General features: G+C 52.9%; 5 protein-coding genes across 5 annotated transcripts; 2 read left to right on the top strand and 3 right to left on the bottom strand.

The window, feature by feature from the left end:
- Window positions 1-156: 156 nt before the first annotated feature.
- On the bottom strand, window positions 157-2,096 carry SMAC4_01582 (uncharacterized protein). The gene is made up of 4 exons (XM_003352700.2): window positions 1,484-2,096; window positions 1,382-1,428; window positions 1,130-1,321; window positions 157-1,065 (listed from the first exon to the last, which is right to left on the bottom strand). The coding sequence occupies exons 1-4, from the start codon at window positions 1,557-1,559 to the stop codon at window positions 718-720; spliced, it is 663 nt and encodes a 220-aa protein (XP_003352748.1). The 5' UTR covers window positions 1,560-2,096; the 3' UTR covers window positions 157-717.
- A 432-nt stretch (window positions 2,097-2,528) lies between these two features.
- On the top strand, window positions 2,529-5,217 carry SMAC4_01583 (uncharacterized protein). The gene is made up of 4 exons (XM_003352701.2): window positions 2,529-2,553; window positions 2,637-2,881; window positions 2,949-4,690; window positions 4,762-5,217. Exons 2-4 carry the CDS (start codon window positions 2,674-2,676, stop codon window positions 4,933-4,935), a joined length of 2,124 nt encoding a protein of 707 aa, XP_003352749.1. The 5' UTR covers window positions 2,529-2,553; window positions 2,637-2,673; the 3' UTR covers window positions 4,936-5,217.
- Window positions 5,218-5,246: 29 nt separating this feature from the next.
- Window positions 5,247-9,123, bottom strand: SMAC4_01584 (uncharacterized protein). The gene is made up of 2 exons (XM_003352702.2): window positions 8,182-9,123; window positions 5,247-8,117 (listed from the first exon to the last, which is right to left on the bottom strand). The coding sequence occupies exons 1-2, from the start codon at window positions 8,430-8,432 to the stop codon at window positions 5,591-5,593; spliced, it is 2,778 nt and encodes a 925-aa protein (XP_003352750.2). The 5' UTR covers window positions 8,433-9,123; the 3' UTR covers window positions 5,247-5,590.
- Window positions 9,124-9,615: 492 nt separating this feature from the next.
- Window positions 9,616-11,532, top strand: SMAC4_01585 (uncharacterized protein). The gene is made up of 2 exons (XM_003352703.3): window positions 9,616-9,913; window positions 9,975-11,532. The coding sequence occupies exons 1-2, from the start codon at window positions 9,769-9,771 to the stop codon at window positions 11,273-11,275; spliced, it is 1,446 nt and encodes a 481-aa protein (XP_003352751.2). The 5' UTR covers window positions 9,616-9,768; the 3' UTR covers window positions 11,276-11,532.
- Window positions 11,533-12,211: 679 nt separating this feature from the next.
- On the bottom strand, window positions 12,212-15,335 carry SMAC4_01586 (uncharacterized protein). Its single transcript, XM_003352704.2, has 3 exons — window positions 14,073-15,335; window positions 13,539-14,016; window positions 12,212-13,477 (listed from the first exon to the last, which is right to left on the bottom strand). Exons 1-3 carry the CDS (start codon window positions 14,192-14,194, stop codon window positions 12,986-12,988), a joined length of 1,092 nt encoding a protein of 363 aa, XP_003352752.1. The 5' UTR covers window positions 14,195-15,335; the 3' UTR covers window positions 12,212-12,985.
- Between the last annotated feature and the right edge of the window lie 890 nt (window positions 15,336-16,225).

The raw sequence follows: 16,225 nt of genomic DNA, 5'->3' as shown, positions 1-16,225 counted from the left end.
ACTTTCTAGCTCCAATGAATTAATCCTGGTCATTCTGCACGGGTGGCCCACCCATTGTGTTTCCGACAAGAGCTATGATGCACACTGTACGCAAATAAACATCAAGCCTGTGGTACTGACTGATATCTATCTCATTACCGATTCGTTTCAAGGTGCACAGGAGTAGGTAGACGCATAACTCTTTGTTGCCAGCAGAACATATAAATAGCCTTATAAATATCTTTCAAATTGCCCCGACGCTCGAAATAAAAACAATATCATAATTACCATTAACCACGCGCGCAACACCCCTCCTCCAGCAGGCTGTTGCCTCTATCTGCATACTGTACAACAGAAGGATGAACGAGCATGCAGCTGGACCTACCAGTATCATGAATCATGTCCATAGGGGCAGCTGATGTGCCTCATCAGTCCTTCGACCATGGAAGGGCACCCCGTCCAGAAAAGGAAAGAGGAACAAAACACCCATCGACCAGAGCCGGTACTGGAACGGAACGATATCATGCAGCCGCACGACAGTCCAGCCTCACATGAGAAACCCCAATCAACATCTCCCTTGACCTTCTCTTTGCGTGGGAAGGGACCCAGATCTGCCATTGCGCCGGTCATTCACGGATTGACCCTTCAACACCGGCACGCTCCCTCACTCCTCGTAGATGCATCGGGTATTTCTTCCATACGTGGCTCCCAAACTCCGAAACATTCCTCTTCATAAGATCAGCAAGCGCAAGGCCCTCCAACCTGGGTGTTGGCTGCCTCGGGCGCTAGACTGACACCGGGTCGTTGGCCAGGGCGAGCATGCCTCGGTCCAACTTGGTCGAGAGGCAGCTTCTTCGCAATCTCGGTGAACAGATTTTGCACGTTCTCGGCAGTCTTGGCAGAAGTCTCGAAGAAGAGAAGGCCGGCCTCCTTTGCGTAGGCCGCGGCATCGGCCGTCTGGATCGCACGCTTATCGGGTTGCTCCTGGACGAGATCCAACTTGTTACCGGCAAGGGCGATAATGATATTCTCGTTTGCTTGGCGCTGAAGTTCCTTGACCCATGACTTGGCCTTGTCCAGAGATGCCTAGAAGGGGGTTACGTCAGCTCATGTAGCCGGCACAAAGACAAGGACCCGAGTGGCCACATACCGCCTGTGTGATATCGTAAACAACTACCGCGCAGTTGGCATTCCTGTAGTACATGGGCGCTAGAGACTTGTAGCGCTCCTGGCCGGCGGTATCCCAGATCTCGAACTTGACCGTCGTGTTTTCGTCGAGGGAAATGGTCTGTGTTAGGAAAGCGGCGCCAATCGTGGATTCTCTGTACGAGTCGAACTGGTCCTGTACGGGGGTCAGTTTTCCGCTTCAACTTCATCAAGCGCCGAATAGGAGCTGGTGTACCTTGACGAAGCGCAAGACTATGGAGCTCTTTCCAACCGCCGATTCACCTGCATGCAGGTCAGCATCATTGTCCCCCTCTATGATTCCATCACTGTTACGAACCCAACAACACCAGCTTGAACTGGGCAAAGCGGTTTCCCATGCCAGGGCGCGCGCCGGGAGGTCCTCGAGTGGCCATTATGGACTGATGATGTGGTGGTGTGGTGACGTTGTTGATGTGTAGTCGGGAGATTAGACGGGGTTGCTGGAGAAGCGAGTTGCGGCGCTACCGGGGGACAGATTAATGGCGGGAGTGCGGGCGACACGAGGAGATAAAGGGCGAAGAGGTGTCAGGTGGTTGATTAGTCGTTTGCAGGTCGCCACTAAGAAGGCTGGACGGGAACGTGAGGCGCGAAGCAGCAAATTTTGGGTATCGGGTGGTCGTTGAAACAGAAAATCGAGGGAAACAGTTGTTGAGTTCAAAGTTGTTGAAGGTGACGGAGGGCGGGAGGAGCAGCAAGCCGCCGAAAGGAAGGCCAGGGAACAGTCGAGTGCCTGGTGCAGGTGGTGCAGAGGTGGATGGTGGACGGGATGACTGGGGTCCGCGGATGGATTCGCTTCAGGTTTGGTGTTCGTTTGATGGACAGGGCGGCCGGCCGTCGTTCCCTTCCCTTCTAATGACGGACGGGAAGGTCGCTGGAAGCAGTTTGGCTTCGGCAGCCTACCGCTGGAGCAGTCCACTGCCCGACGGGGAGTCCTCAGAAGGAGCATCCACAGCTGCAGGGCGGTGCAAGAAAATGGCACGTGCGTTCGGGCTATCTCTACACGTGATTGGACTGGGACAGAAAGGGTTGCGTCACCCCTTGACGATGACGGGCCTGACGGGGCAGGGACGGAGCTGAATCAAAAGCTGAGGCAGGCACTTTCGCTGATTTCGAGTTCCATCGAGCCCGATTCGAGGTCGAGGTTGATCTCTGGATGCTGCTCTCCAGCTGGCAGTGGCCATAAAACCGGGGAAGGCGCAGTGAGATTACCTTCCGCTAATAGACTAATAGACCCGCTACAAGGACCAGCAACAGCAAAGTTCCAGAGCTCAAGACCCTGTTAGGTCCACTACAGATCTAGTCCAGTACACTGTATTGAACCAACATAATCTCGGCCCATTTCATGACGAGGCCATCCCCAAGTCAACAGTTTGTGTCCCTTTTCATCCGACCATCCAGAACGTCCACGAACTGCTTCCCGTCGAGTCGCAGGCCATTGACGGCTTCTACAGTATTTGCAACAACGGAAACATCACACATTGCATCAACATGACGCTCCCCTTCCGGGACATCAACGTCCAGGCCGCCTCGGACTCGTACATCTTCACCTCGCCCTCGAGCCCCAATGCGCCGGCCTTGACAATCGACCGTCCGACTGGCGATATCCGTCTCAGCGATGCCTCCCTACTCGCCGGCAAGCGTGTTGCCCGCGTATCCAGCATCGCCGGTATTTTGGGTGTCGTCAGGTTGCGCCTAGGTGAGAGGACAACAAACCCCTGTTACTGTGATGTAACCCCTTGCCGTAGACTAACAACACTCCGCAGACAAGTACATCATCGTCATCACCAAGGCGCAACCCGTTGGCCGTCTCAGGGGCCATATGGTATACAAAGTTGTCGCGACCGAATTCCTTCCCCTCCGCGAACGCCAGATCCACGACCCCGATGAGGACAAGTTCCTGAACCTGCTCAAGGGCTTCATCAAGTCCGGGCCCATGTACTTTTCCTACTCGCTGGATATCACAAACACCAACCAGAGGCAAGCCCAACATGACCTCTCGACGCCTTTGTGGCAGCGCGCCGACGACCGTTTCTTCTGGAACCGATTCCTCCAGTCCGACCTGATTAACTTCCGAACAAAGGGTGGGAGGGGCTCTCCTGCTCCCCAGCCCGGTATCGACCCCTATATCCTTCCCGTCATCTTCGGCATGTTCGAGATTCACCCGACCACCTTTAAGGGCACCCCCATAACCATTGCTTTAATCACCCGTCGATCCCGACACCGCGCCGGTACCCGTTACTTTTCCCGAGGTATCGATGAGGAGGGCCATGCTTCCAACTACAATGAGACGGAGCAGATCGTGGTCTTGAACGACCGTGGTAGTGGCTTGGGTGGCTTCACTGGCAGCGGCGATATGCAGAGTGGAAAGCTCGGTGGAAGTGACGGCAAGGAGATGCAGGTCCTATCCTACGTGCAGACACGCGGCAGTGTTCCTGTCTACTGGGCCGAAGTCAATAACCTCAAGTATACCCCTACAATCCAGCTCAAGAGCACCGAGGCCGCTTTCCCCGCCGCCAAGGCGCATTTCGACGAGCAAATCCGTCTCTATGGCGACAACTATTTGGTAAACCTGGTCAACCAGAAGGGCCGCGAGACTCGCGTCAAGCTGGCTTACGAGCAGATGGTCGAGCGCCTCGTATCATCGCCCAAGGAGCGTGTCCAGTCCGACGCATTAACAGACGAGAAGTTCCACACCATCGAAACCGGCACCAAGCCCCAGACCGACTTCGACCGCCTTCACTACATCTACTTCGACTTCCACGCCGAGACCAAGGGTCTCCAGATGCACCGTGCTCAGCTCCTTATCGACAGGATGCACGAGGCCCTGATTGCCCAGCAATACTTCCGCGCCGTCGACTCTTCCGCCAGCCAGGTCAACGGCGGCCGTCTCGAAGTCCGCAACCTCCAGACGAGTGTGGTTCGCACCAATTGCATGGACTGCCTCGACCGCACCAATGTCGTGCAGTCTATGCTCGCGCGCTGGACGCTCGACAGGATGTTCATCGATCTGGGCCTCATGGCGCGTGGCTCCAACTTCAAGGAGGAGGACCCGGACTTCGAGTTCATATTCCGCAACATGTGGGCCGACAACGCCGACATTGTGTCCAACAGCTATGCCGGCACCGGCGCCATGAAGACGGATTTGACCAGGACGGGCAAGCGCACCAAGGCCGGCGCACTCGCCGACGCCAACATTGCCGTGACGAGATACTGCAAGAACAACTTCTTCGACGGCCCGAGGCAGGACGCCTTTGACCTGTTCCTGGGCGTCTACCAGCCCGGCGCAGCGAACATCGGTTCCCAGCTGGTCTTTGTCGACCGCAGGCCGGTGCTGATCCAGGCGATCCCCTACGTGGCGGCCTTCAGTCTGTTCTTCGTCTTTGTGGGCATGTGGACGCCCAGGCTGCCCGATAGTGCCGTGTGGCCGATGAGGTTATTCATCATTTTCTGGACAGCTGTTGCGGCGTGGTCGCTGACGTTCATCATCTCCAACGGCATGCTTTATGTAAGTTCATTCCGCATTCCTTACCATCATATCTTTAAGTCGTTGGATGTAACTAACATGACAAAAAATAGGTCAACTGGCCAAAGCTCGTTCCCCGCCCCTGGGCCTCGGAAGGGTACCACGAGACTATCTCCAAGGTTGTGCGCAAGGACAAGATCCTTGGGCCGTTGGTGGCTAAGCATGAGCGCGGCCTTAGCACGGCGCGGTACATCAATGCCGAGGAGGGTAAGAAGAGGATTGAGTAAAGTATTGTACCTAGTTCTGGAACACGGAAAAGCCTGGGCAGGGACAATCAATGGCGGCGGCATATAGGATAGACAACGTATTTTGATTACAGGTATATGGTGGTGGGCGTGGCTGGCGACGGGCCAATAGGAAACGTACGAACCATGAGCACGTTGCTTGCTCTGCTTTTTCTTTCTTTTGTTGTATCATTTTACCTAGTGTTTAGTTTTCTTCTTCCATTTACTTCGAGCTTTTAGAAGTTCTTTTTGTTTAAACTTCATAATTCGTAATACGTTTGGATTACACAAGCATTAACTACCATTGTTCGCAACACGGAGATGTGTGAATTATTGATATTAAGTATGCCTCATGGCAGTCTGTCGATACTATAGTACCCTTTCTGTACTCGAAATTTGTCCCAACGCCACACGATGCACGTTGCCTACGCCACACAATGCACGTTGCCTATGCCAAAAGACAAAAAGAAACAAAAAACTACTAGCGACTCAAACTTTCAAGTCCCAATATCACCCAAGGGACTCTTGCCGTTAAAGTGGATTGAGCCGCCTCTTGAGCTTCAGTTCAGACCGTTCCCCAACAGCACCGATATGCCCCTTCCAAATTACATAACCCCTCCACGTCCTTTTTCATCACCGCTTGCTCCTTCCTCCATCTTCACGCTCTCATATCCTCCTCCTCCACTCTCCTCAACGTGACTCCCTGCGTACTCTGCGTAATATTCGGGCCTGTCCCAATCCCCGTCAACGTCCTCACAAACCAATGGAACCACGTCTCCGTCTCCAACACCGTCTTCAACTCCTCCGCCCGTCTCTCCACGTCCGCCACCTGCATCTCAAATCTCCCCACCCCGTCCTCGACATCCTGCACTTTATCCACGAGCGCACCGATCTCGTACTCCAGCTTGGCGACCAAAACCTCCACGTCCTTGACGGCCTCGTTGAGCCTGTGCCGCTCCTCGCCCACAATCTCCTCACCGGAATGGCGGTTGCGCTGGTACGCGTCGCTGACGTGTAGGTAGAGTGATTGCAGTTCGTGCTGCTGGCGGGTGAACGTCTCGTCTAGGCTTTCGACTGAGGAGAGTTTGGAGGAGACCCAGGGCGAGAGATCGGATTGGAGGACCGCAAGGTGTGCGTAGAGGGAGCGGGCGAGCTCGGCTTGGGTTTCGAACAGGGCGCCGTCAGATAGCTGCTGGTGTGCCGCGTCCGATGGTAAAAGGCTGCTGATGTCGTAGACTTCGTCCCACCCTAGCACGGCATCCTCGGCTGCGCTGAAGGAGAGGCGACGGGAGTATTTGGCTTCGTTGGAGAGTTGGTCAATGTAGAGGCTGGGGGTGAAAACGTGGACGCTGTGTCGGCGCTGGAGTAGCGATATGGGGAGGTTGGTGGTTCGCTCGAGGGTTTGGATGGGTCCCAGAAGGTCGTTAGGATCTGGGACAGATTTGGTGATGATTGGAGCATCGAGACTTTTGGCTATTTCAGCGACCCCGGGTTCTGATCTTGTGACTTCAGTTTCTCTACGGCGTAAGCCTGAGGACTGTCTGATTACCGAAGGAGTTCCACTTGTGGTGCTGGCGATTGATAGTACGGGTGTAGAATCGTTGGGGTATCGTTCTTTGATTCCGTTCAGGTATTCTTCCGGCCTCAACCGCCATGTGAATGCTCGACCAACCGCCACTGGGCTTGTTAAAGCAGTAGATGACTGCGCCAAGCTTGCTATACTTGGGGCTAGGCTTATCGGTGCCGGTGCATTGGGAGCATCGTCTTTGGATGGCCGGTTGACGTGGCTTCGTAAACCCGTACCGACAGCATCTCTGATACGGCCGAGTCCTGAGCGGGCATCGCTCACCTTCCCAGCCACACTCTTGAAAACCGTTTTTCGTAAGGCGTCTTTGTCGGAAGGCCCTGAATTGATATCCATGGTACTCGCTGCAGACGCTGGCGGTGCTGAGTATGAGCCCATCAACTCCTCTGTCGCTTTTTCAACCTCTTGCTCCTCGTCTGCGGGCATCGACTGGGCCCTTCGACTTCCTGCCTGTGATAACACATCCTCTTTGACATCTTTCGCGCCAAATGGAGGTACCGTGTGGTCGTAATCGTTGAGCGTCCTTCTTGGTTTACCATGCCACAGCCACTTCGGTCGTTCGCCTGTTGTCAATTTGATGAACTTGTCCAGATCCAACGTCTCAATGTCGCCGATGTTCCCTTTGTCTCTGCCTCCCACCATCCCTATTACCAGTTCACCTCTCTTGCCTCCTATTTCTGCTACGGTGGACTTCACAGCCTTTTGAACGCCCCATCCCTCTCCAGCGGCGGCCTTGGCGGTTAACTGGTGAAGTTTAAGAAGGGTTTGCCGATCGAGGCGTCGTGTCCTTTCGAGTTTCTGCGATTTTTGGAACGCTCCAATACCCCTTTTCGTGCAGTCGACATCGAAGACATCCTTGGAAACGGGAGCATTGCAATAACTGAGGCGGTTCCTGGCACCTACCAGAGTTCCCAAAAGAGCAGCAACAGTAGTTGGTCCCAAAATCCCATCCGTCGGTTCAATGTTGAAGTATTCTGATCCGATGTCCGTCCACCAGCTGTTGATGGCTGCTTCAGTGACGTCACAAAGGAGTCCGTCAATGTACACCTGGTCAAGCAGTCCAAAGATAAATAATGCCACCTGACATAGTTTGACCAGCTCGACTACTGCGTCCTGAAAGGATATCTTCTCGGATATCTTGTAGAGCTGAGTAAACTTGGCCTGGGTAGCGGGCGTAGGGTCTGACAGGGTGAGACCCGAGCGTCCCGAACATCCCAAACGCTTCAGGTTCTCGTTGACGATGAAGACCCGCAGGTTGTGGCGTAAGTCACCGTCGGGAACGGGTATAACGGTTAAGGCGGATGGGAAGCTGCTGAGATTAGTGACCATGAGCTCGCCAAAGTCTGTGTCCTTGGGCCTAGCATGGTGTTGTTTTATTGCTTTGAAGTATGCTTCCAATCGTGGGGACCAGCCAATCTCTTCCTTTTGTGCTTCAAGGACGCCGACGACTATCGAGTGTTTTTTATCACCGGTGTAAGTGACGATGGCCAAAGCAGGTGATCGCCGAGAACAGGCCCATTGCTCAACCAAGTACAACTCGAAACCTTCGAGGACACGGCCTGTTTCGACCACAGTAACGGCAGGGTCCTCTCCGAGATATCTACATAGGTCTTGTTAGAAGCCAGTCACTGGTTCAGGGGCGTGCATGTCTTGGGGGTACGTACTTGAGCGCAACAGGATCCGGGAGCACTACCCGACGGCGTTCCGGAGGCGGAGGCGGAGACGCAGAGGGGTCTTTGGCAACAGGGGCAGCAGTCGTCGGGGCCATGGAGGAAGACACATTGATGTCAAGCAGAGCTGGCTGGGACTGTGAGATGGCATTTCGATGAGAGTTTGTCCTGGCCAAGGTAAGTTCTTCTTCTCGATGGACCCGAGCATCAAGGGCGGCTCCGGGGAAAGACATCCGTAACGACATGACCACCGTCGTGGCCGTGCCGGCGATCGCTGGGTCTGGTCTGGGTCTCGATCCGGGGCGTTTAGGTTTGGGATTCCCCCTAGTCTACAGCCTAGCTCCCGGTCCTGGATCCAACTCTGGGTCCTTGGGAGCCCAACGGGGGTGTCCAACTCTGCGTGTCAATACGGGCGGTGGGCCATGTGTACATGCGCCGATCGAGGTGTGGACTACACGAGCTTCATCGTGGAGCCAGGATTTCCTTGCCGTCTTGTTGGGAACTCGAACTTCGCTTGAATGGCTTAGTTCTTGGCTGTTGGGGCGGTGAGGTGGCCCCGTTGTCTTTCACAATCTCGTCCGGATGGGTGATGAATGTGAGCAAACAGTCATGCTCTCCTTTCTGGTTCAACGGCACAGCTGATGATGGCGGCCGCTCGCGGATGGTTGCCAGGTACAACTTTGCTGGAGGTAAGTACTGTATGTTTTAACAAGCGGTTGGTGTATGCAAGCATGTATGTAAGGTCGCATGTGATGCGCTCACGGTATCGGATCGGACTGGAGTGTGCATCCAGGAGAGACATTGTAGTAAGTAAGGGACTCCATGCCATCCGGACGTAAAGGGCAAAGAAGACGGAAGCTTCCGTCAAATGTTCCCCAAATTCCAGGCCTCTCCTTCCCCTTCAAAGTCCCCGCCCGTCACTTCCTTGCGCAATCTATGCGCAATGAAAAACCACCCTGGTACCAGCTTTCGTCTTTCAGTTTTCCCTTCCAACTTTTCTTTGTTAGGAACTGCTTGCTGTTATGTCGTAATTCCTTAACATCCATGCAACTTGCGGACTGTCGTCGTATGAGGGTATGCGCGCACGAGCCATTCAATCCATTCTTGACCACTGTCCCTGCCCGCTGCAGCGGGAGCTCCTCCGTAAGGTGGGGTGCCTTAATGCCCTGCTCACCAACGGTCCCGTCACTAACGAAACGTCACTGGCTGTGGGGCACAACACTTGCACTGTTGTGGTGTACACTGAGGTGCAATAACGACCACTTCTTCCTGCGAGTAAGGTGCGTACCTTCAGTTACACATCAATTCCGTGATCATATCATGTCCATCGACGACACTCTTTCAATTCTCACCTTCAACTTTGAATTAAACCACGGACCATACGTGTTACTTAAATCTTTATTCCCATCTCACCAGTCCTCGACCCACGCGAGACGGTTCCGAAATTTGATCTCGCCACCTTCCGCGTACACTAGATAATGCACGTCGTCTTCCCCTCACTAGGCCCTTGAATACTTGTAGCGCCGGTCCGACCAGCTTCCTTTCCATATCATCAAAACAACACACACCCGCCCAAATACCATGACGACACAAGTAACAACCATGGAGGCCCTTCAGAAGGAACTGGACCGGCTTAACCGGACACCAGCTCTGTCCGCGACGGTTGACAAGGTCGATAAGATCATTGAAATGCTCACCTCCGTAAAGGACCAGATTGTGCAAAGCGGTATGTTCTTTTTCGTCAGTTCACTCATTGTGCCTCAGGGCGGTCACTGACAGAGACACAGGCATGGACACGCACGTAGCCAGCATGGCCATCACGAAAACTCAGAACCCCATCAAATCAACTTTTGAAAAAATAAACGATGATCTTAAAGGCGTGACGGCAACTCAGAGAAAGTTGGGCAAAATGCTAGACAAACACTTCCCCCTCAAGGACCTACCATCAGAACACGACGCCATGGCCGACCAAGAACCGCTCATAAATCGTGCCATTTCTATGCATTTGCTGCGCGAGGGACAGTTCTCGGTGGCCTCCACTTTCATTGAAGAAACTGGAGACGCGGCAAGTCTTGAGCATGTTAACGCCGTAATCGAGGGCCAGGAGCAGGCGAATACGAGCGATAACTATGACGACGAACCAATGGACGAGGACGACGAGGACGACGAGGACCAAGACGAAGAAGAAGAAGAAGAAGAAGACGAAGACGAAGACGAAGACGAAGAAGAAGAAGAAGAAGACGAAGACGAGGTCATGAGCCCCCTCGAAGGCGTTTTGGCAACAGGTTCAGGCTTCCAACAGCTCCAAAGCCTCTCCTCTCTCCAATCCCACGAACTCGAAGCGAAATTCTCCCAAATGTACACGATACTGCAAGACATCAAATCAAAAAACCTACTATCCGCAATAGAATGGGCGCGCAGCAACTCGGTCGAGCTGGAAGCGCGCGGCAGCAACCTCGAGTTCGAACTCAGCCGTCTCCAATATGTCTGGCTGTTCAAGGGTCCCGCAGTCAACGGCCTCCCCGACAACGAGTTCAACGGAACAGCGGGAGCCCTTCTTTACGCACGACAAAACTTTTGGCGGTTCGGAAACCGCTACACCGGCGAGATCCAACAGCTCGCCAACGCGCAAATCTATGCCCCCAACCTCCCGGAGTCGCCCTACTGGAAAACCTTCGCGACGGAAACCGCCTTCGCGGACGTGGCGTCGTCCTTCACGCGCGAGTTCTGCAGCCTGCTCGGTCTCTCCGCCGAGTCCCCCTTGCACGTCGCCGTGACAGCTGGGGCGCTGGCTCTCCCACTTCTGATTAAATATCAACAAGCCACCCGGGCTAAGGGAACGGAATGGACAACGACCAACGAGCTGGCCTTCGAGACCCCGCTCCCCGAGCGCATGCTGTACCACTCCATCTTCGTCTGTCCCGTCTCCAAGGAGCAGACCACAGAAACGAACCCGCCCATGATGATCCCCTGCGGACACGTGCTGGCCAAGGAGACGCTGCAGAGGCTGCTGAAGGGAACGCGCTTCAAGTGTCCTTACTGCCCGGCCGAGGGGCTGGAGAAGGACGCCAGGCGCATCATGATTTAGAGATGCCATTCTGTCGATCTGGAGCAGTGGATACTTCCTGATAACAACAACGTTTTGGAGAGCCCTATGGATCCCATGCAAATGCTTTATGTCTAGGGATCTGGAGCTGCGGTGATTCCCGGTGAACGTGGATCGGTCAGTTATTATGGAAGCATCGAGCCGCCCGGGGAGTTGCCCGGGCAGTTAAGGGGAGGCTAGTTAGTGTCACGACGACAATGACATGGCTTCCCATCAAGCAGCGAGTTCTTTTTATTTCGCGGGGTTATTTCATCTGGGTGTTTTTTTTTTTGGTTTTCCACAGTCAGCTTAGGATCAGCGGTCACGGTTATTTTTTATTCTCCCGCTATCGACGAGATGGATCAATGGATGGATGGGTCTTCTTAGACATACACACGCACGCATGCATGCATTAGTACTACCGCCACAGATTGTGTTAGGTCTTTGGCTAGAGTGACAGCTGCGCTAGCATGAGCTCAGTTTGGGACTCGTATCATATGGGTAGTTACTGGATTTGATTTTGATGGGTTAGGAAAGCGAAACCAAAGAGTTTGCTACACAGACGAGAATATCATGATCAATATGAAGGAATGAATAAATGAATGAATGAATGAATGAATATCAGCGGGAACATCTCTTTTAGGTAGTCGTTAGTGGCTTCCGTGCGGCCCTCATCTTACTTCTATATTTCTTAATCCAGCGTGTGCGTGGAGTGCTGTTACGGCTGCACCTGTCAGATCCTTTGTGTCAACCATCAGGGTTAGATCCTTAATCTTTAATCCCATCTGTTACTGCTTATACGAAATCTTCCCCACATATGTGTGGTCTAGATACCCCTTTTTTTCTTCCTCATCAAAGTTGATGTCCTATCACTTCCATCCGGACCTTTTTGACACGTCAGCCCCATAGTTCTACGGCTGTGACAGAGGGTACCTCTCGAAATTGGATGGGCAACGGTGATGCGATGGTAGTAGTAATAATTATGGGAGCAAGTGAATCGTACATATTTGGGTGGTAGAATGTGTCGAGAGTATATAGAGGTGACGCTATCGTCTCTTGATGATGATATAAGCCGAGCTAAACCAGGTACTTCATGAATCCTGTCCTTCTGTCTGTTACTCAGAAATCATTTTCAAGGGAAATTAATGCCCCTTTCATCGTTGCCATTTACCCTTGATATAATAGAAGGGCCAGCAGCTATGTTATACAACACACCGCCTCTGCTTCATATTCTCTACAAGCATTCGCAAACAGACCAAGCACACCATTATAGGCTCCCGTGTGAACAAGACGTCGAAATGAAAAAGAAGAAGAAAAAGTTGAACTGTAAAAAAGAGGTGGGATGTGCGTTATCCATCCCAGGTATCCGCCAAACAAAGCTATAAAAAAAGTATCCTTTGATATCAAAAGCTGTCCGCAGAAACGCGCGCAAAATGATATTTGTTTCCCATCATCTCCTCCCAAAAACTATGTGCATTCATATCATGCCATATAGTAGATCCTCCACATGTTTCCCCTCCCATTTGATTAGGTCGTAAATGTCGTCAATTTGGTGATGGTCATGTCAGATAATCCGGCTCTGACGCAAACTCTATCGCCGCGCGAGAAACGGATCTAGAAGATCTTCAAAGAGTCCACATCCAACCTTTATGCTTCCTTTGTCGCCTCTCGCTTCGTCTCCGTCTTTGTATTTTTATTTCCTCCTCGCACCACTCAGTCGATCGTCATCCGTGTCGACAGCTGGGGTTTCTGATCCGTCATCTGGAAGGAGTTCATATCATCCTTTTCCGGGTCTCTGCCCTTGGGCTTGACCAAGTGCGTCTTGAGTCCGTTGTTGAAGTTGCTCATGCAAAGGAACGCATTGGCGATGGTGACGATAATCAGAACAATGGTCATGACGGCGAACGCGGTAAGGGAGCGCTTAACAGCCAAGTAATTCTGGCCACGAGCCTTCGAGTAGATGCGGACAAGCTTGAACAAGAAATAGGCAAGACCACCGAAGAAGAGCAGGATGACCCCGCACATGCCAATGCGGTTTTCGCGCTGGGTGAAATAGGCCGCGCAAAGCAGAATGACAATGGTAACGGGAATCGCGGCAGCGGTAAGGCCGAGTTCGATGTCTGTCTTGCCGGTTACAACAACCAGGAACTGAATCGTGAAGCCCAGGAAGAAGAAGAAATCAAATTTCAGCAATGCGATAAAAATCTAGCCATCGGGTGTTAACAAGTGGCATTCTGTTTCGCAGCAGGGTAAATGTGGTACGAACCTGATAGTGAAGAAATCGCTTCTTCATACGATAATCGGCCCCGATCTGCTTCAAAATATCCCACGCAAATTCCTGATAAAGTTGCCAGGCGCACACGCTCATGGCAATAGTGGCGACGCCGATGACAGGGGGGATGGTATAGAGAAAGGGCGCGCAGGACTTCCATACCGTTTGATGGACCGCCTCGTCCCGAAAAATGTCCTCATTGAGGCCTCGGAGCTTATCAATGGATCTGTCAATCTGGTCGATCTGGAGAATGGTATAGACGAAGAGAGCCAAGTTGGCAATGCACAGCCCAATGATTTGAATGGTGTTCTTCCAGCGCAAGGCATCCCACGTGAGAAATAGGACATAGAGGAAGCCGAAGATAAACAGAGCCAAGAACGTCGGTATCGTCATGTATTGCGCTTCTTGGGCCTCATCATTCCTGTTACGGGCGTCTGGGTTGATGCTGCCTTGAAATTTGCCGAAAATATACCTGTTGCCAGTCAGTTTTCAGCCACGACATAAGCGAAGAAACAAAAGGTCACCCACGCTTCGAAAGTCACACCAATGATGGCCTGTAAAGCGACGATGGAGAAGAAGATCTTTGCCCATCTAGACTCGAGAAAGTCGAATCCCCCTTTCTTGGGGCGTGAAGCGGCGTCTGAAGCCATGAAGCTGTCGCGGAATTGAGCAGCGTTGTCTGATCCGTCGAAACTGAGGATCGGGTGCGAACCGGCCAAATAGGACCGGCGAATCTCTAGGCGGCTAGCCAGGACGGGCGGATCTGACGACTCCCCGTACAGGAGCCGGACGGCGTGGACCTAAAATCCGAGAAGAGCTGTAAAATTCGAACGTGGAGCAGATGCTGTTGTGCGTTGTTTGCAGCAAGACGGGAGTCGAAAAGGGATCAAGTGTATCGTCGGGAACGGCTCAGTGGGGATGGCCAAATCTAGGGCCTCTTTGTCGTTGACACGGGACAAACGTTGCGGAGGGTCGGCGACGATGCGACAGGCGGGCGCGCCTCGGCCGGTGTTGTTTAGGGCGAGACGATTCAATAAGCGAATGGAAAGACGCAGTTGTCGACAACTTTGATGGGTTGCCGTCACTTTGTCAGGGGAATCGTACTTTGCAGGTTGGAGGCCGTGGCCGTTCTGAAACACAAAGAGGAGTTGTGTTGTGTTCGAGGGTGACAGGGAGTTCGTTTCCAACACACGCTTGAGGTTTCCTTCCAAAGGGCGGATTCTCCCGTAGGGGTGGTTTAAGGCCGAGCTATGCCCCAACAGGCGACGTGCGAGGCCAACGTGGTAGGGGGTCTTGGGGAGGCAAGGGGGGCATCAGCCGGGGCAGCGGATTGTCAAATCGAGTCGAGACGTTGGAGCTGGCGCGTCGGGTGAAAATCAGAATCTCCCGTCGATGAGCGCGTAATACCGATTCGACGGATGTTTCTTCGTTCTTAGGACAGGAGCGGTCGTATTCGAGTGGACAGTCTGTGATGGAGAGGGGACCGCGTGACAAGAAAAAGAAATGGAGAAACGAAGGACTATCGATCAAAGAGGAGAAACGAGTGACTAGGTTTGGGTGGGATGGCGGATATTATTGTACTGCGTTTGGAATGGCTGGCATTCGAGGTGTGTGTAGGATTGCTGTTGGAGGAGGGCGTGTGAGGGTAGGGGAACGGTCCATCAAAGGCTGGAAATCCGGGGTCTCGTTCTTTTTCGCCCGCAGTGCATGCAGCCCACAGAGTTTGTGGACACCCGCCCAGGCCAAGGGTGCATTCAGTGGGTGCAGTGGGCCGGTGGCAGACAGCCCGAGGCGGGAGTGGGTGCCAGTTGCCAGACAGCTCCCAGGAACCGAAGCCAGCAAGTCCACCTCAGCCAGGAGAGCCTCTTGGTCGCAGGGGCCACGACCTAAGAAGGAACCGCAAAGAGCAACACGGGGGAGAGACCCAGAGGTTTCCGTTCTTTCTTTGTCGTCCAAGTTCAGTGGACAAGAGTGTTTGGCAGGGCGTACCTATCTGATCAACCCTTTCCTTACACTAGCGTCCGCGGCACATCCATATGTTGGACAAAGTCCCGTCTGAATGCACATCAGCCTCTCGGTCACAGGTACAAGGAAGGAAAACTGCACAGTAAAGCAAGCACCAGGAACACAATTCCCAAGAATGCCTCAGCTGCGCTTGGGGCAGTGCCTATGGTAGGTTGCCAAGCCCGGTCTGAGCCGGTGTTAATCTCGTTAAGGACTCGCTGAAAAGCTTGCTGGACTCGCTAACACGGAATACCTGGAAGTCATGGATAATATCCCGATTCCCGTCTTGCAAAAGGGAAACATTGTGCCGCTTTCACACATGCCAAATGCGGCGTGCCTTATGTTTCACAGTCCTCAAACTAGGATGACCTCCAAGCCATGGAGTAGTAAAGGCTGTTTGTGCTCCTTTGAAGGTTGTCGAGTGACAAGATACGAAGCAGTTCCAGGCTCGCTTAAACGAGTAGTTTGTGTAAGATGAACTTTCCCACCGGACAAAATCTCGAAATGCCATTACTGTAGTAAGAGCGAGCCAAAGTCAGCAGCAACGCTTATTCTTGAGCAAGAGATATTCTTATGGGAAACAGTAGATACGTAGTGAAATCAAAATTCATATACACGTGTAGGTAGGTAAACATTGACAAAAAAGTTACCGAGCACTCTAACCAGCCTTTCCCTGT

The sequence above is a fragment of the Sordaria macrospora genome, chromosome 1, assembly GCF_033870435.1.
Source record: "Sordaria macrospora chromosome 1, complete sequence".
NCBI lineage: Eukaryota > Fungi > Ascomycota > Sordariomycetes > Sordariales > Sordariaceae > Sordaria > Sordaria macrospora.
The sequence above is the reverse complement of the archived record's forward strand: the minus strand, read 5'-3'. Positions and strand labels throughout refer to the sequence as shown.